The sequence below is a fragment of the Lissotriton vulgaris genome, chromosome 3_1, assembly GCF_964263255.1.
Source record: "Lissotriton vulgaris chromosome 3_1, aLisVul1.2, whole genome shotgun sequence".
In the NCBI taxonomy this organism is placed as follows: Eukaryota; Metazoa; Chordata; class Amphibia; order Caudata; family Salamandridae; genus Lissotriton; species Lissotriton vulgaris.
Window position 1 is genome coordinate 531,855,076 of NC_141689.1, and position 15,710 is coordinate 531,870,785.

Genomic DNA, 15,710 nt, shown 5'->3' on the forward strand with positions numbered 1-15,710 from the left:
AAAGTTAATGAAGTACTGTTGTCTTCGGCAATTTTCGGCTGCCAGAATGGAGTTTAGAGGCTCCTTGGGTTCTAGCGGCATTTATCAACCACTCAACCTTGGCCCGGATGCATTTGTTTACGCAAAAATGAATAAATACAGATTGTCGGCTTACCGACAGTTCATGTAATTCGTAAGTTTTACCCACTGTAGACTGTTTGGAGCAGAAACTGTCTGGTCGCATCTTTGACATTGTATGTGTGCCGCAGCCCCATACACTGTGCTAGCAACATGTACTGTGGAACTTTAGAAACTGTTAGAAAATACATTGGGCCTCATTTATGAAAAGTGACGCATCGCTGCGTGAAAACAGCGATGCATCACTTTTCATTGTGCCCTCCTTGTGACACAAATGATGCGTCATATTTACAGTATGATGCATCATGTCGCAAGGAGTTACAGATACGTCAGTATTTCTGACGTATCTGTAGGCGCAAAAGTGACGCATTGCTGGAGTGTGTCACAAAAGTGACGCAACCCCAGCAATGTGTCCTTTCACATGGGGCAAGCACCATGTGAAAGGGCTTGCGTCAGTCTTATGCCTGCTGTGAGGCAGGCGTAAGATTTTGATGCATTTGACTCCTAGAAGTGGCGCAGTGAAATCTCATAGGTTTCACTGCGTCACTTCGATGACCCTTTCTTGCGTCAATACGCCCCCCTCTGCATACATTATACCTGGCGCAGGTATAATGTGACGCAGGGGTTTACAAAGTGACGCATCTACCTAGATGTGTCACTTTGTAAATATGGCGCAACAAGGCGCATTTTTTACGCCACTGGTGCGTCACAAAAAGTGACGCACCAGCGGAGTAAAAGTGACGCACAGCCTCATAAATGGCCCATTGAGAGCGAGTACCTTGCGTGACATTTCTACGAAAGCAAGCTTTGCATACAATTTTCATGCAGATGACTGCCCAAATCTATTTTGCATTTAATTAGTTAAACTACACATTTTCTACATGGAGCGCGTTAAAAATGTCATACACCCCTTCTTGTCGTAAACTGATGATGACACTATAGGCCGATAGGAAGCAGTGCAAACATACTAAGTCCTAGTTAAAAAGTTAGAAATCTGCTCTCATAGAGTTTCTCCTACATTTGAAGTAGATTCCCAACAGTCCGGGGATTCACGAAAACCCCAGCCAGTATTCCTGGAGGTATACAACAGAAACCTCTAAACTTGGTCAAGTGAATTGGCCATGTAATTTTTTTTCTTTTTTTGTATGTACAGTGAAACTATTATTCTCTACAGAGAAACCCCTTCTCCTACACCCTATGAAATGTTGGGGTGATCCCTTTCCATTAACACCCTCGATACACTAGTACTGCAAACTTTGTGGTACGCCTTTATGAGAGGCTGAACAGTGGGAGTGGCAAGCCAAATGCTTGTAAACACCGGCATAACTGTAATTTGTACTCAATGCATTTTGCATTGCCAGCCCAAACAGCCTATCTTGATTACCGTTTGCGCCTGTAGTGCAATTTTACCAACCAGGATGTGGAATCTAGACTTGTAAGCCTGTTATGCATGTAAATTAATATTTGTGAATATGCCCTGATGTGATTACATAACAAACAGTTCAGTATTATGGTTTTATGCCATCAATGGGTCTGGTGACATGATATTAAACAACAAAGGACATTTCACCAGATATCCAGTATGGAATTATTGAACCATTATAACTGTATCTGGCTTGCATTGATTTACAGTAGTATAAGCCTTCATATTTATTGGTTGAAAAACTGTAAAGTACAGTGTTATTTCTATGAGTTACACAAATAATCCACTGATAGAATGCCATTCCTATAAATTACTGAGTTTGAAATTACTGAAGTTTGTTCAATAACAACAAATCTCAATGTAATATTTATGTATAGACAATAGGTACAATTATAAACAAATATATATACACACAATACAAATAGAAACTTAGAGGTAAACAATATTTTCTTCCACAGCTCCACTTTCAACATCTTGTGAGACATCAGAATGTGGATTTGGCAGTGCCTCTGACGCCTGTTGCAACTGGTTGCCAGTAGGATTTTGACTGTACGTTCCTGACAACATGGCCCCACGAATGATAAACTGTAAGGCGTTTAAATCTGAAAAACAAAAGGAGTGTAATGATAATCCCATTTAACATGAAGGGCAGTTCAAAATCAGGATTCCTGCTAAAAATATAGTTGAAACAAAAATGAAAAGCAATTTGAATACTTAATTTAGGAAATTTTATTTTAAAATTACCAATGTTAATGTTAATGTTAATGTTAACAGGTATTTGTTGAGCGCTCGTACGCCCGGAGGCTTCATGGCGCTATAGGAGGGAACAGGACGCGTCAGCCATTTGATAGAGCAGGCCAGCTCAAGGGTGTGCCTGAGAAAAGAGCCAGGTCTTCAGAAGGTGTCTAAAACTGAGGAGGTTGTCACTTAGTTTAAGGTGAAGGGGGAGGGAGTTCCAGAAGGCAGCTGCAAGATGGTCAAAGCAGCTGCCTCCGAGACGTTTCCTCTTGTACGACGGCACAGTCAGCAGAGATTTATGGGTGGACCGGAGGTGTCGGGAAGGATTGTATTTATGGAATAGGTTCCTGACGAATTGGGGGCCAGTATCTTGCAGGGATTTAAATAAAATGCAGCCCGTCTTGAAGGCCACACGTTGTTCCACCGGCAGCCAGTGTAATTGTTTCAGGCCAGATCTAACTGATTGCCTTCTGGGGATGTTCAGAAGAAGTCTGGCTGCTTGGTTCTGAACCAGCTGGAGGCGTTTGAGCTCTCCCTTTGGGAGCCCAAGGTAAAGACTGTTGGAAAAATCCAGTCTGGATAAAACCAAAGAGATGACAATCTGAGTAAGGGCGGAAAAGGAAAAAAAGCGTGCAATTTTTTAAATTTTTTTCAGCTGAAAAAAACTGGCAGAAACGACTGACCCCACCTGTTTCTTCAAGGAAAGATCTTCACTGATATGGATGCCCAAACTTTTTACCGATGATGATTTAATCGGAGGGGCACCCATACAGGAGGGCCAAAAGCTAGGGTTCCAACTATGTATACTCTGTCCAGGCAAGACCAATTCGGTCTTTCCTGGGTTGAGTTTTAAATGATTGCAGCTCATCCAACTCAGAATGTGGGACATGGTGTTCTGAAATTCTACCACTGAGTCCTTGGTGTTAAGGGGGAAGATGAGCTGCAAATCATCAGCGTAGTTGAAGATGGTTACATTGGCATTTCTAAGAGAGAACAGAAGAGGACGCAGGTATAAATTAAAAAGTAAGGGGGACAGCGATGAGCCAATGTGATTAGCATATTGGAAAATTAATGATGAAATATTGAGTGCAAAAACGAATCAACTTTTAATAATTTTTCATTCATAAAGCACAAGATTTCAATACAAAGGAATGAGACACATATTATATGCAATATCTCCCCAATTTATTATCCCTTCAGCAATAACAGAGGCATTGATTTATTCAGTGGATGTCAACAAGGAATACTATTTTGAGGCCATGTACCTAGCTATTGTTGCTGCATCTCCCTCACTGAGATAAGTATACTTTAATCTAGTTCCTTGCTTCTATGTTTTTTATTAATATGTATTTCTGCCTTTAACTATTTGTAAGAAATGGGATTCCTGGTTGGCTGAGCTATGCAACCAAGCCAAGCTTGAACCACCACTCTAGCCAGGGTGAGCTAGATACTCACTGGAAGTTAACCTGTGCTCACCCTCTGGCAGCCTGGCACAGAACAGTCAGGTTTATCTAATGAGGCAATTTGTTAATTATTTGTGCCACACACACACACACACACAAACACTATGAATACACCATAAAAAGACTCACTACAGGTTTAGAACGATAGATTATTAAATTCCGAACAAAACAAGACCAAAACAACAACAATCCAATGTATAGAAGTTGAGATATTGAATTTTATAAGAATAAATGCAGTAAAGCACTTACAAACGGGGTAAAGTCAAAGTTTGGACCGGCCGACCTGATGTGAGTAAATTGCTATTGCTCATGGCATTACAAACATGTATCTAACTGTGGCATAATTTTCCTTTCTGTGATTTCCAGCTCTCTATTGCACTCCTTACTTTTACAGTCCTGGTGATTGATGCCATAATTCAGAAAGGGATAGAAATATAATTTTTTTCTGTTGCATACCCACAACAAAATTCTGTATCATAATTCAATCAATCAATCAGGGTTCTTATGTGTGGCTACTCACCCGTGAGGGTCTCAAGGCGCATAACGTGCTGTGCTTTTTCTGATTATACGATGTGCACATTGATCACTTTATGCACACGTGTGTCGCTCTGAAGAAAGCACGAGCACATTTGTAAATGGCACCCATTTTATTATCGTTTGGGTATCTTTTCATTAAAGGATACTTTGGTTATAACTATCGTTGTATGTGCAATAGGTCGTATTAGTATGGGACTTTAGTGCACTCTGTAGTAGAACAGCACATCTTGTCATATGCTTCACATCCCATGACAACCGTAGTCCATTGGCTTCCGTGTTCACCTCCTGTCGACTGATTTGGTACTATATTGTTCTAGGGCACTCTGCTGACTGATAATGCAATTTTTGATGAGCTCTGTGACATTATCGGTGGCATCGTCAGCAGTGCATTGCAGAAACTATTATTGCATTGCTCAACGGAAGTGGTCATTCCATTTGCCTTTATATTTTGCAGCAGCATCTTTTAGGGGGTGTTCCTTTCAGATTCATACTCTGGGGAGGGATTTAGGGAAGCATTTATTGTTTGGTGGACCTTGGGGGAGCAGAAGCAGCAGAGTAAATCCGCAGTGCCCCTGTCCCATCACACTTGTGGGACTGCCCCACTATTTAGAATTAGGAAAAAGTTCCGTTATTCTATTGTCGGCTGCTCTGCAGGCTCCTCCGTTGACAACCTGTAACCAGGTGGCCCATCTACAATGGTCCTGTTGGGTCGAAGTGGCAGGCGGCTTGCCCTGTTTAATCTCTGGCGTTCCCAGATAGGGAAAGCACAAGCATATGGACAAAACTCTTAGGGGCATTTTATCAAGGACGGCGTTAAACATTATCGCTGGTTTAGCGGCAGAAAACTGCTGCTAAAGCGGCGATAATGGGCTTGATATTATGATAATTTAGAATTTCAATAGAAGTCCATGTTCTGGTGTGAACATGGGCTTCTATTGGAATTCTCCAGGGCATATTATCAAGCCCATAATCGCTGCTCTAGCGGCAGTTTTCTGCAGCTAAACCAGCGATAATTTTAATGCCGTCCTTGATAATATGCCCCCAAGCACGTTGAGGACCCTTTTTTTTTCTGAAAACAAATTCCTGCTTTGGGAGTTTGTTTTTATAAAACATCAATCTGTGCAGAACAGGCACATTAAACATGGTACGTCTAACACAAGAATAGGGTAAGCGATATATTAACGACCTGTGTTTTTACCCTTCGAAGCTATATTTCATATCACAAATTGGAAAGGAGATGGCTAAATATAAACACCTCATTTCACTATTTGTACAGGCATATCTCTGGAAAAAGCAGGACCTTCGCCTACATAGAGTGGCATGTTTCATCATCATTGCTTGCCAGACCCGAACCTCCATATGGGTCCGGGTGTGGCAACCACCTGGTGTCGGAGTAATTTTTTTAACACCTTAGATGCGGCGCAAATATCCCTCCTCAGTGCTGCGCTGTCCATTGGAACTAGTGCTGAATGGACGTCCAATGGTCATGCGCAGCACTGGGGAGGTAGTGCTGCCGTCAGCCAACCCCCCGACGCAGCACTTAAGAGATTAAAATAGTGCTTATGTCAGAGAAGGGAAGTTAAAACAATCTAGGGTTGTCCGCTAAGGGGTTTGCATTCGGGGTTGCCTTGGGTGGATTAAAAACTCTAGAGATAGACTAGGGTTATTATCACAAAGCAAAGTATACCACAAAACATAATAGGGCAAAGCACAACAATGCCGTCAAAAAAGAAGAGAATGCAACACAACCACCACAGTCAAACACAACAACACCACAGCCCTATAATTTAGTACAAAAAGGCACTCCAACAAGGCAACAAAATGCAACATAACAAATATATACAAACATTCTGGTCACTTACAACCACCTTTACAAATCCCCTTCATAATACATTGATGAAAGGTGTTCGAACCAATCACTGCCTTACTTGCCAACAAGGACCTGTATTAACGCCAGCCAAAAATCTTTTGTGACCGGTCACGTGTTTCGAAATAAATTCTGGTTTGAAGACCAGTGTCAGAGGCCACACTGGCCACGTGGGAGACACGTATTATTCATACAGCATTTGGAATGCCGCCTTGCGCCGGTGCTGATTCAATCTCAAGGCCCGAAACATATTGCGGTGGCCTAAAGAACTAACAACCCGTGCCTTTTACAGATGAATTAAATATTTGGTCACCAACCTCAGAGTCTATCGCAAATAAAGGTGCTTCGTAATGGTAATAAGGCTTCCCATGTGTTGTTGACATTTTTTCTGAAACAGAATACTGTGAGTGTTATTCTTGATGCTGCCACCAGGTGGCGGAAGTGTATTCCTTTAGGCTCCTTACGAAGTCCCTCATTAAAAAGTTCTTAAAAAGTTGTATTTCTCACTTTCCTTTTGATTTGTAAGATGCCACAAGGAGAATAAGAGCGTTTTTTAATTCGGTTGATTTGCGTTTTTATATCATAAAATACAAACAACAATAAACATAGGGGCATATTTACAATTACTGGCGCATCCCTGCAAATTAGCAGGGATGCACCAATAATTGTGCGCCGCAGCTCCGCCACCCATGATGCGCCGCATTCACAATGCGGCGCACCATGGGGCAAAACGGCACAGATGCGTGACGCATCTGTGCCATAAAGGCGGTGCAGTGCTGAAGTTGCGTCGCAAGCGCGACGCAGCTCCAGCAATGCTTCGGGGGGTCTATTCTAACAATTTTTCAACCAAATGCATATAGTGGTCATAATATACTTCTGATTGCCCTTATTGTCACTGATGCATTAATAGTATTACGCTTATGATTACATTGACATAACAATTTATTTCATTATTTGAGTCCACTCTTTTATATACTTGTGGTACGGAGCTCTGTTTTCTTCTTTTTGCCTATTGTAATTTGCAATGTAATTACTGCTATTCTCTGTTCATGAGACGCTCGTGTCAGGTTTATGGGCATGGTATCTAAAAATCCATCTTTGTCTACACCCGTACCTCAGAGGTTTTTGATTCATACTAGTTCATGTTATAACTGCTTATCCATGGAGGACTCAACCATTTCATCGCCCAAAGGAGCATCGTCATCTCACACCGCTCTGGGGTCTAATGTCACTAAAGCATCAACAAAGAGATTGAAGAAAGATCCTCCTTCTCCACCTAAACAATCTAATTCTGTTACAATGGACCTGCTATTAGAGGAGATCAGAGCCTTACGTCCATTTATGGAATAAATATACATACGTTTCAGCAACATAGATCTTTAGGGTATACATTACATTTAAATTGTTTAGATGTGAAATTACCTTGATGCCTTGGCGGAGGAGATTTCAGTAAAGAATCGCGGGGGCTCGACGATTTTAAGCTCAAGTTTTCCCTTTGAGGATAATTAGTGCAACTCAAGTCTTCAATGGAAGGACCTGCCATTCAAAGAATTCAAAATGTTGTTAATAAAAACATATTAAGAATGACACCTCAAAGGCTGGCTTGCAGCATAGTGACATGATGGACAATAAAACGTATATTTTCTGTAATTTCCCTATAGGATAGTGGTTAGGGTGACCACCAGACTCATTGGAGCGCAGCTGTGGAGCAGCTGTAGCAGTCTCCTGACCACCTTATTAGGAGTCGAATTGTCAGACTGCCACAGCCCCCTGCAGGCCCCAGGTAGCCGCCATTCTCTGGCGGTGTTGCAATGGTGTAGACTAGAGGCATGTAGCAATCAAGAATAGGGAGAAGGAATGTCAGTGATCCCACCAAGTTCCTTGGCTTTAAATACTGCTAATCAAGAAGGGGGGAAGGGGGGATCACTTGTCCTGTGTAACCTGGGTACAGTTCTTACTAGAATGACCCTTGGTAAAAGACCCTCATACACGTGTAGTCATGATGGTATGGGCGGTATATCTTGGTTCTCCGCCTTCGTTTACACGTCTGTGCAGAATCATGGGGTCAGTTGGTATGCACCCTCCACCTGGAGGAGAACACCCTAGGTTAAAACAGTAGTGATCAGTGATTATTGGTGAAGTGTGAGTGAATATATTTAAAACAATCCAATCATGCCGGGAGGAATATGATTTTATTGTCCGGGATTGAATTGGTGGCTGAGGATATGACAGAATACGTTAAGGAAATGGTTAGGTTTCGCACATATTCAATCCTCCAGTGTTCAAACAATGGTCGACATGTTTCAGCCTTATTGCCCAAGGGGTCGGTACGGCTGAGAACCAAGATATACCGCCCATACCATCATGACTACACGTGTATGAGGGTCTTTTACCAAGGGTCATTCTAGTAAGAACTGTACCCAGGTTACAAAGGACAAGTGATCCCCCCTCCCCCCCTTCTTGATTAGCAGTAGACTAGAGGCATTCATATGCTTGGCAGGACTGCCAAAGTTCTGCCAAGCATATTAGGAGTTTCCCCTCCACCATGAAAACCCTGGGGGAGAGGAAACAAAGGGATCCCAACAGGGCCTCCTGGTGCCTCTGCACCCTGTGGATGCACATAAGGGGGGCACAAGATGCGCCTCCATGTGTGCATGCACACCAGTTTCTGCACAGCATGGACTTTACAGTCCATTCCTGGCAGGAACTGTTTTTGGTGTTCCCATTGCAGTACTGATTTTAGAGGCACTGCCATCGAAATGCCAAACAAAAGCCCGCCAGACAAGAGGAAACTCCTAATCTGGTGGGTGGCCCGACTACGGCTTTGGCAGTGCGGTGGCGTGGCAGACCCGATGCTGCACCGTCAAAGTCGTAATTAGACCCTTACTGGTGTGTTCTCTTCCTGTGAACTCAGAATCTGCTCCTTGCATCTGCTTCTTTCGCTTCTTGTCCACAACACAAGCAGTTATGTAATACTTTGTTCACTGACACTATACTGAAACCATAAATATCGTGTCAAAAGTATCGATCACAAGAATAGCGTTTTTCTATACAAATAATGGTAAGCACAAAATTATCGAAAAAATATAGTTTTAAACTAATATCAGAAAATATATACAAAAATATTGTTTTTTACTATAGATGTAGTTTAAATAAGTAAGACTTACATATTTTAACATATAACATCAATATAATGTAAATTAAATGTTTAAATACTATTTAAATATATATATATATACATTTTTACGAATTTAAACAAACACACACACACACATATATATATATCAAAGCCTGTATTTTTCTAAACACATTTATACTGCAAAACAATTAAAACATATTAATTTTACCTTATTTTATAATTTTATAAATGTTTTTACATTTACCAATATAACAATTATATATATATATATATATTTGCAAACACAAAAAATGTAAAAGTCCAGCAAATAAAGTGCAAAACTATTTAAAATATATCCATTTTAATTGATAATATAAAGTAAACAATATATAAAACACATTTTACTAAAAGTATCTTAAATATTACATACATTTATATATATATACATATATATACAAAATATAAATTTAAATACACAAACACATGATTATAATATATATTTAAAAACAATACTAATACAAAAATTAAACTATATAAATATACTATTCCCACACCAATTTATACAACAGTTGAGAAAGAGTTTAACTCAGGAGTAGTAAAATGTACTATTCCCACTCTAGTCTGTGAAACAGAAGGGAAAGTGTTGGACTCAGGAGGGGTTACATTTACTATTCCCACTCCAGTCTGTGCATCAGTAGGGAAAGAGTTGAACTCAGGAGGGGCACAAATTGACTATTCCCACTCCAGTGGGTGAAAAAGTAGGAAAGACGTTGGGCTCAGGAGGGGTAACATTTCCTAATCCCCCTCAGTCCATGCAACAAGGGGAAAAACAATAAACTCAGGAGGGGTAACATTTCCCATTACCACTCCTATCTGTGCAATAAGGGGGAAAACAATAAACTCAGGAGGGGGTAAATTTACTATTCCCACTCCAGGGAGTGAAACAGTAGGGAAAGCGTTGAACTCAAGAGGGGTAAAATTTACTATTCTCACCACAGTCGGTGTAACAGTAGCGAAAGCATTGGACTCAGAAGGGGTCAAATGTACTATTCTCACTCCAGTCTCTGCAACAGTAGGGAAACCGTTAAACTCATAAAGAGTTAGATGTACTATTCCCACTCCAGTCAGTGTAACAGTAGGGAAAGCATTGCACTCAGGAGCGATAGCATGTACTATTCTCACTCCAGTCTGTGCAACAGTAGGGAAAGAGTTGGACTCAGGAGGGGTTACATTCATGTTTCCCACTCCAGTCTGTGCAACAGTAGGGAAAGCATTGGACTCAGGAGAGGACGAATTTACTATTCCCAATACAGTGGGTAAAACAGTAGGGAAAGTGTTGGACTCAGGAGGGGTAAAATTTACTATTCCCACTCCAGTCTGTGCATCAACAGGGAAAACAATAAACTCAGGAGGGGTTACATTTAGGGGTGATTCCGATTCAGTAAAATCCCCGTACGGAGCATATTTCCAGTACAAATTGTACCCTTAAACATCCCCATACGTACGATGAAGTACGATCTGAACCCAAAGCAGATCTCTGTACGAATCGTACAAAATACCACACGACTTAAAAATCCGTACAAATCGAATTCGGAACACGCAGTACGCGACGTCCGTACGGATTGAAGCAGCATTTTCCGACCCAGCAAGTACGATTCGTCACGTCAACACTCCGTACGACTCTTTTTCTACGGGAGCTCAAAACGTACAAAAAAGCTGATTTTGACTCATACTGTGTACGAAACGGACCCCCCCGGGTACGCAAGAACACACCATGATTGCAGGGGTACGGTGCGTAGGGGTACGGTGCATAGGGGTACAGTGTGTAGGGGTACGGTTCATAGGGGTACGGTGCATAGGTGTACGGTGCATAGCGGTACGGTGCATAGCGGGTATGGTGCATAGGTGTACGGTGCGTACGGGTACGGTGCATAGGGGTATGGTGCATACACCCCATGATTGCAGGGGTACGGTGCGTATGTGATTGTGTGGCTCTCCGTACGAATTGCTCATATGACGTTTTCCGTACGAATCGCGTTCTCGTTCCCCGGTCCGGATCGTACTTGTCGGGTCATACAGCATGTTTACGATTCGTACGGTTCACCGTGAGGGTCCGTATCGTACGGATTTTCCCTTGCTTTTCGTACGGTTCGCAAAGATTCTGACTTTTTTTTCCTATGGATCGTACTACGCGATTCGGACGGATTTGTGCCATTCGTACGGAAAGGACTAAGAATTTGAATCGTCGTATGGATTAGTTTCCCGAATCAGAATCGACCCCTTAGTATTCCCACTCTAGTCGGTGAAACAGTAGGAAAAGTGTTGGACTCAGGAAGGGTAAAATTCACTATTCTCACTCCGGTCGGTGTAACAGTAGGAAAGCGTAGGGCTCAGCATGGGTTAAATTTACTATTCCCCCTCGGGTCTGTTCAACTGTAGGGAAAGCATTGGACTCAGGAGGGGTAACATTTATTATTCCCACTCTAATATGTGCAACAGTAGGGGAAAGCATTGGACTCCGGAAGGGAAAACATTTACTATTCCCAATCCATTGGGTGAAACAGTAGGGAAAGTGTTGTTCTCAGGAGGGGTACATTTACCATTCCCACTCCAGTCTGCGCAACAGTAAGAAAAGCATTGGACTGAAGACGAGTAAAATGTACCAGTCCCACTCCAGTTTGTGTAACAGTAGGGAAAGCATTGGATTCAGAAGGGATAACATTTATTATTTTCACTTAAGTCAGTGCAACAGTAGAAAGAAAGCAGTACACTTCAATCAAATAACATATTTTAACAACTCTAATAAATATTAAAAAATATAAATATTTAAATTGTAAAATGACATGTCTAAATTATAACAAAAATTAAAAAGACATCATCATTTCATTTTTTAATAATTAGTATCAATTAAAACAAATACAATTAATTTAATTAAAATACCACACTATATTCTCACAATCATTACAGTCAACAATTAGAATGTAATTGACATTAAAAAGCACACCACAATTAATATGTTACAAAATAAATAACATCATTTTTAATAAATGAATAAATAATTTGAAATGTATTATTCCTTTAATACCTTCCAACCGCATACCTCTACAAATTAAACACACACCTAAAATATAACTTAACAGTATGATAATTTCACAATTTAGATAATTATCAATTAATTATTAAAAAACCTAATCAACTTCCCACCTGTACCCCTATGAATACAACAACCCACACCTAAAATATATCATACAAATTCTAACACAATATACATAATTATCAATTAAACAAATAATAATAATTAACTAATAGTTCATTAATTATTTTAATTAACTTCCCAACCTTCACCCCTACAAACAGAATACCTTACACCTGAAATGTAACAAAAAAATCTTAACTACACAATTTACATAATTAATTATCAAATACATTTTTAACAATAATTAAAAATGAATTAATAATGAATTATAATGAGTTTACTTCCCATCCTGTTCCCCTACAAACCACTCAACACGCACCTAAAACTTAACTCAATAAAAAAAAGAATTACACAATTTACAAAATGAATTATCAATTAATTAGTTAATAACAATTAAAAAGTAATTATTAATTAAATATAATTAATTTACTTCCTACCCTGTACCCTTACAAACCCTACAACCTGCTGTGACACAAAAAATTACAATAAACAATTACAATAAATATAAGAACAACTAAAAATGTACAAACTATATTAAAAAAACATTAACAATAATTATACAAACAATTTATGTCATATACAATTAAAACATATATTAAAAAGCATAAAAATAATAAAAAACAAAATGAATAACAATATTTTTATAAACTATATTAATAACATAGATCAATGTTAACATAGATATTTTTGTAAACGATATCAACAATAGATATTTTGGACATTGATATTACTTACCTTAGAAAATTGATATTCTTGTCAATTATATTCCTGCATCACGATATTTGTGGATCACAATATTTAAAATGCAATATAGCTTTGTGATATTTTGTCCAAATGCCGTAATACTTGTAACTTATTAGTTCAAACTGCATGTGCCATTGAAGAAGAAGTTACTTTCCTTCGGTAACAATATATCTGTAAGAAACATAGGATGGTTATAGATTCCTTACATTAGAATTACCCCAAGGCATCAGACTTGATCCGGAAAGTGTTTTCGTCAGCAGTACCTCTGCACATCGGAAGGTGGTGTTGGTCGGCTCCACATTCGTCGTTGGCGTCTTGTCGCCCGGGACGACGTCGCGGTAGCTACTTAGATGCCGCCCTTGTGCACTGACGTCAGTTATGTACACGCCTTTCCGTGACAGAAATGCAGAGCCATACAAGACACTGATCACTGGTGCACAAAACTAGGGCCCTGAAAGGATGCCCTTGACCCTAGAAATCAGTTTGCAGAACGGGAAGGATGGATGGGGAGGTAAGGAATCTATAACTAAATTATGTTTTTTACAGATATATCAATACCGAAGGTAAGTAACTTGTTCATCTGAAAAAAACAGTTAGTTATAGATTCCTTACCTTAGAAATAGCTACCCCAACAATACCAACCCCGAAGGTGGGTCTGCGAACCAAGTTCACATCAGTAGGTCGTGAAGAATAGAACGACCAAAGACGCCGTCTCTCCGGCTTGGCTGTTGAGGTAGCAGTGTCTTGTAAACATGTGAAGCAATGCCCACATTGCTGCGTGACAGATGTCATTTAGAGAAACTCCTCGTCCTAAAGCAGTAGTGGCTGCCGTCGCCCTGGTGGAATGGGCGTGCAGTCCCACTGAAGGCTCCTTCTTTGCTAACGAATCACAGGTTTTAATACACAAAACGACCCATCTGGAGATGGTCCATTTGTGTACCGCCTGATCTTTCCTGGCGCCCACATAGCCAACAAAGAGCTGGTCATCCACCCGGAACTGTTTGGTGCAATCCAAATAAAAAGAAAGCGCACGTTTTGGGTCCGGACGGTGGAGCTTTTCTCCCTCTTTCGAAGGATGCGGAGGCGGAAAGAAGGTGGGCAAAGTGATAGTTTGCCCAATGTGAAAGGAGGTGACAACCTTTGGAAGGAAGGATGGAAGAGTCCTGAGGACAACGATGTCGGGATACACAGACAGAAAAGAAGGCTTTGATGAAAGGGCCTGGAGCTCACTCACTCTTCTGGCAGATGTGATAGCCACCAGGTATGCTGTCTTAAGAGTTAAAAGCCTCAAAGGACAGTTGTGAAGCGGCTCAAAGGGAGCGCACATTAATTAGGTTAAAACCAGATACAAGTCCCACTGAGGCATAACGAAAGGAATAGGAGGAAAGAGATGTATTATGCCTTTCAAGAAACGGTTTACAACCGGGGACTTGAAGAGAGAAGGCTGATCAGGAAGCCGAAGAAAGGCAGAAATGTCAGAACGGTAGCCCTTGATAGTGCCAAGAGCAGAGCCCTACTGGGCCAAAGAGAGAAGGAACAAGAGGACCTCAAAAAGAGGGGCGGAAAGGGGATCCACAGCCTTAGCTGTGCACCATGCCACAAATTTGTTCCACCGGCAGGCGTATACCGTGTTAGTGGAGGGACGCCCAGCTTCCAACATTACATCACAAACTTCAGGAGGCAAGTCAAATGACGTCAGCTGCCGCCGCTCAATCTCCACGCAAGGAGGTGGAGGCTGGACAGGTTCGGGTGGAGGACCCTCCCCTGCAATAGAAGATCCTCTCGAAGAGGCAGTCGGATCAGAGGATCGATGGCCATGTTGAGCAGCTCGGGATACTAGACTCTCCATGCCCAATCCGGAGCTACAAGAATGACTTGGGCCCGGTCGCGCCTGATCTTCTTCAGCACTCTGGGCAGAAGTGGTATAGGCAGAAAGGCGTATAGAAGAATGCAACTCCACTCATGACGAAAAGCGTTGCAGAGCGAGTGCCGCCTTGAAAATTCCAACGCGCAGAATTGTCGACATTGCGTGTTCTCTTCGGTGGCAAATAGATCTAACCAAGGCTCTGCCCACTGCTGAAAGAGACCTTGCACCACCTCCGAGTGAAGATCCCATTTGTGATCCATCATGCACCAGCGGCTGAGTTCGTCCGCCCTGGCGTTCAGGGAATCTGCCAGGTGTAGACCCACCAGGGAAATGCCCTGATGTTCGAGCCATGTCCAGAGGCTAAGGGCCCATGACCCCACCCGCCCTGTTCATTGCAGTACCACATGGCGGTGATGTTGTCCGTGAACACCTGCACTACTCTTCCCCGGATAGAGGGAAGGAATGCCTTCAGTGCAAGACGAATCACCTGGAGCTCCAGAATGTTGATGTGGAGCCCGGACTCCGCTGGAGACCAGAGGCCTCTGATATCCTCCTCTCCCATGTGGCTGCCCCATCCTAGAAGGGATGCATCCGTCATCACTGTGTGCTCTGGTTGGGGAAGGGAGAGGGAAGGGAGAGG

General features: G+C 41.5%; 1 protein-coding gene across 6 annotated transcripts in view; it reads right to left on the minus strand.

Annotated features, from left to right (window-relative positions):
- Positions 1-1,244: 1,244 nt before the first annotated feature.
- ARHGEF28 (Rho guanine nucleotide exchange factor 28) overlaps positions 1,245-15,710 on the minus strand; it is a 954,264-nt gene continuing 939,798 nt past the window's right edge. For all 6 annotated transcript variants that reach the window (XM_086960785.1, XM_086960787.1, XM_086960786.1 and 3 more), the window contains 2 exons: positions 7,568-7,681; positions 1,245-2,142 (listed from right to left, as the gene is read on the minus strand). In XM_086960785.1, coding sequence (XP_086816911.1) covers positions 1,970-2,142; positions 7,568-7,681 — 287 coding nt within the window. In that variant the 3' untranslated portion in view covers positions 1,245-1,969. The remainder of the gene's footprint in view (positions 2,143-7,567; positions 7,682-15,710) is intronic.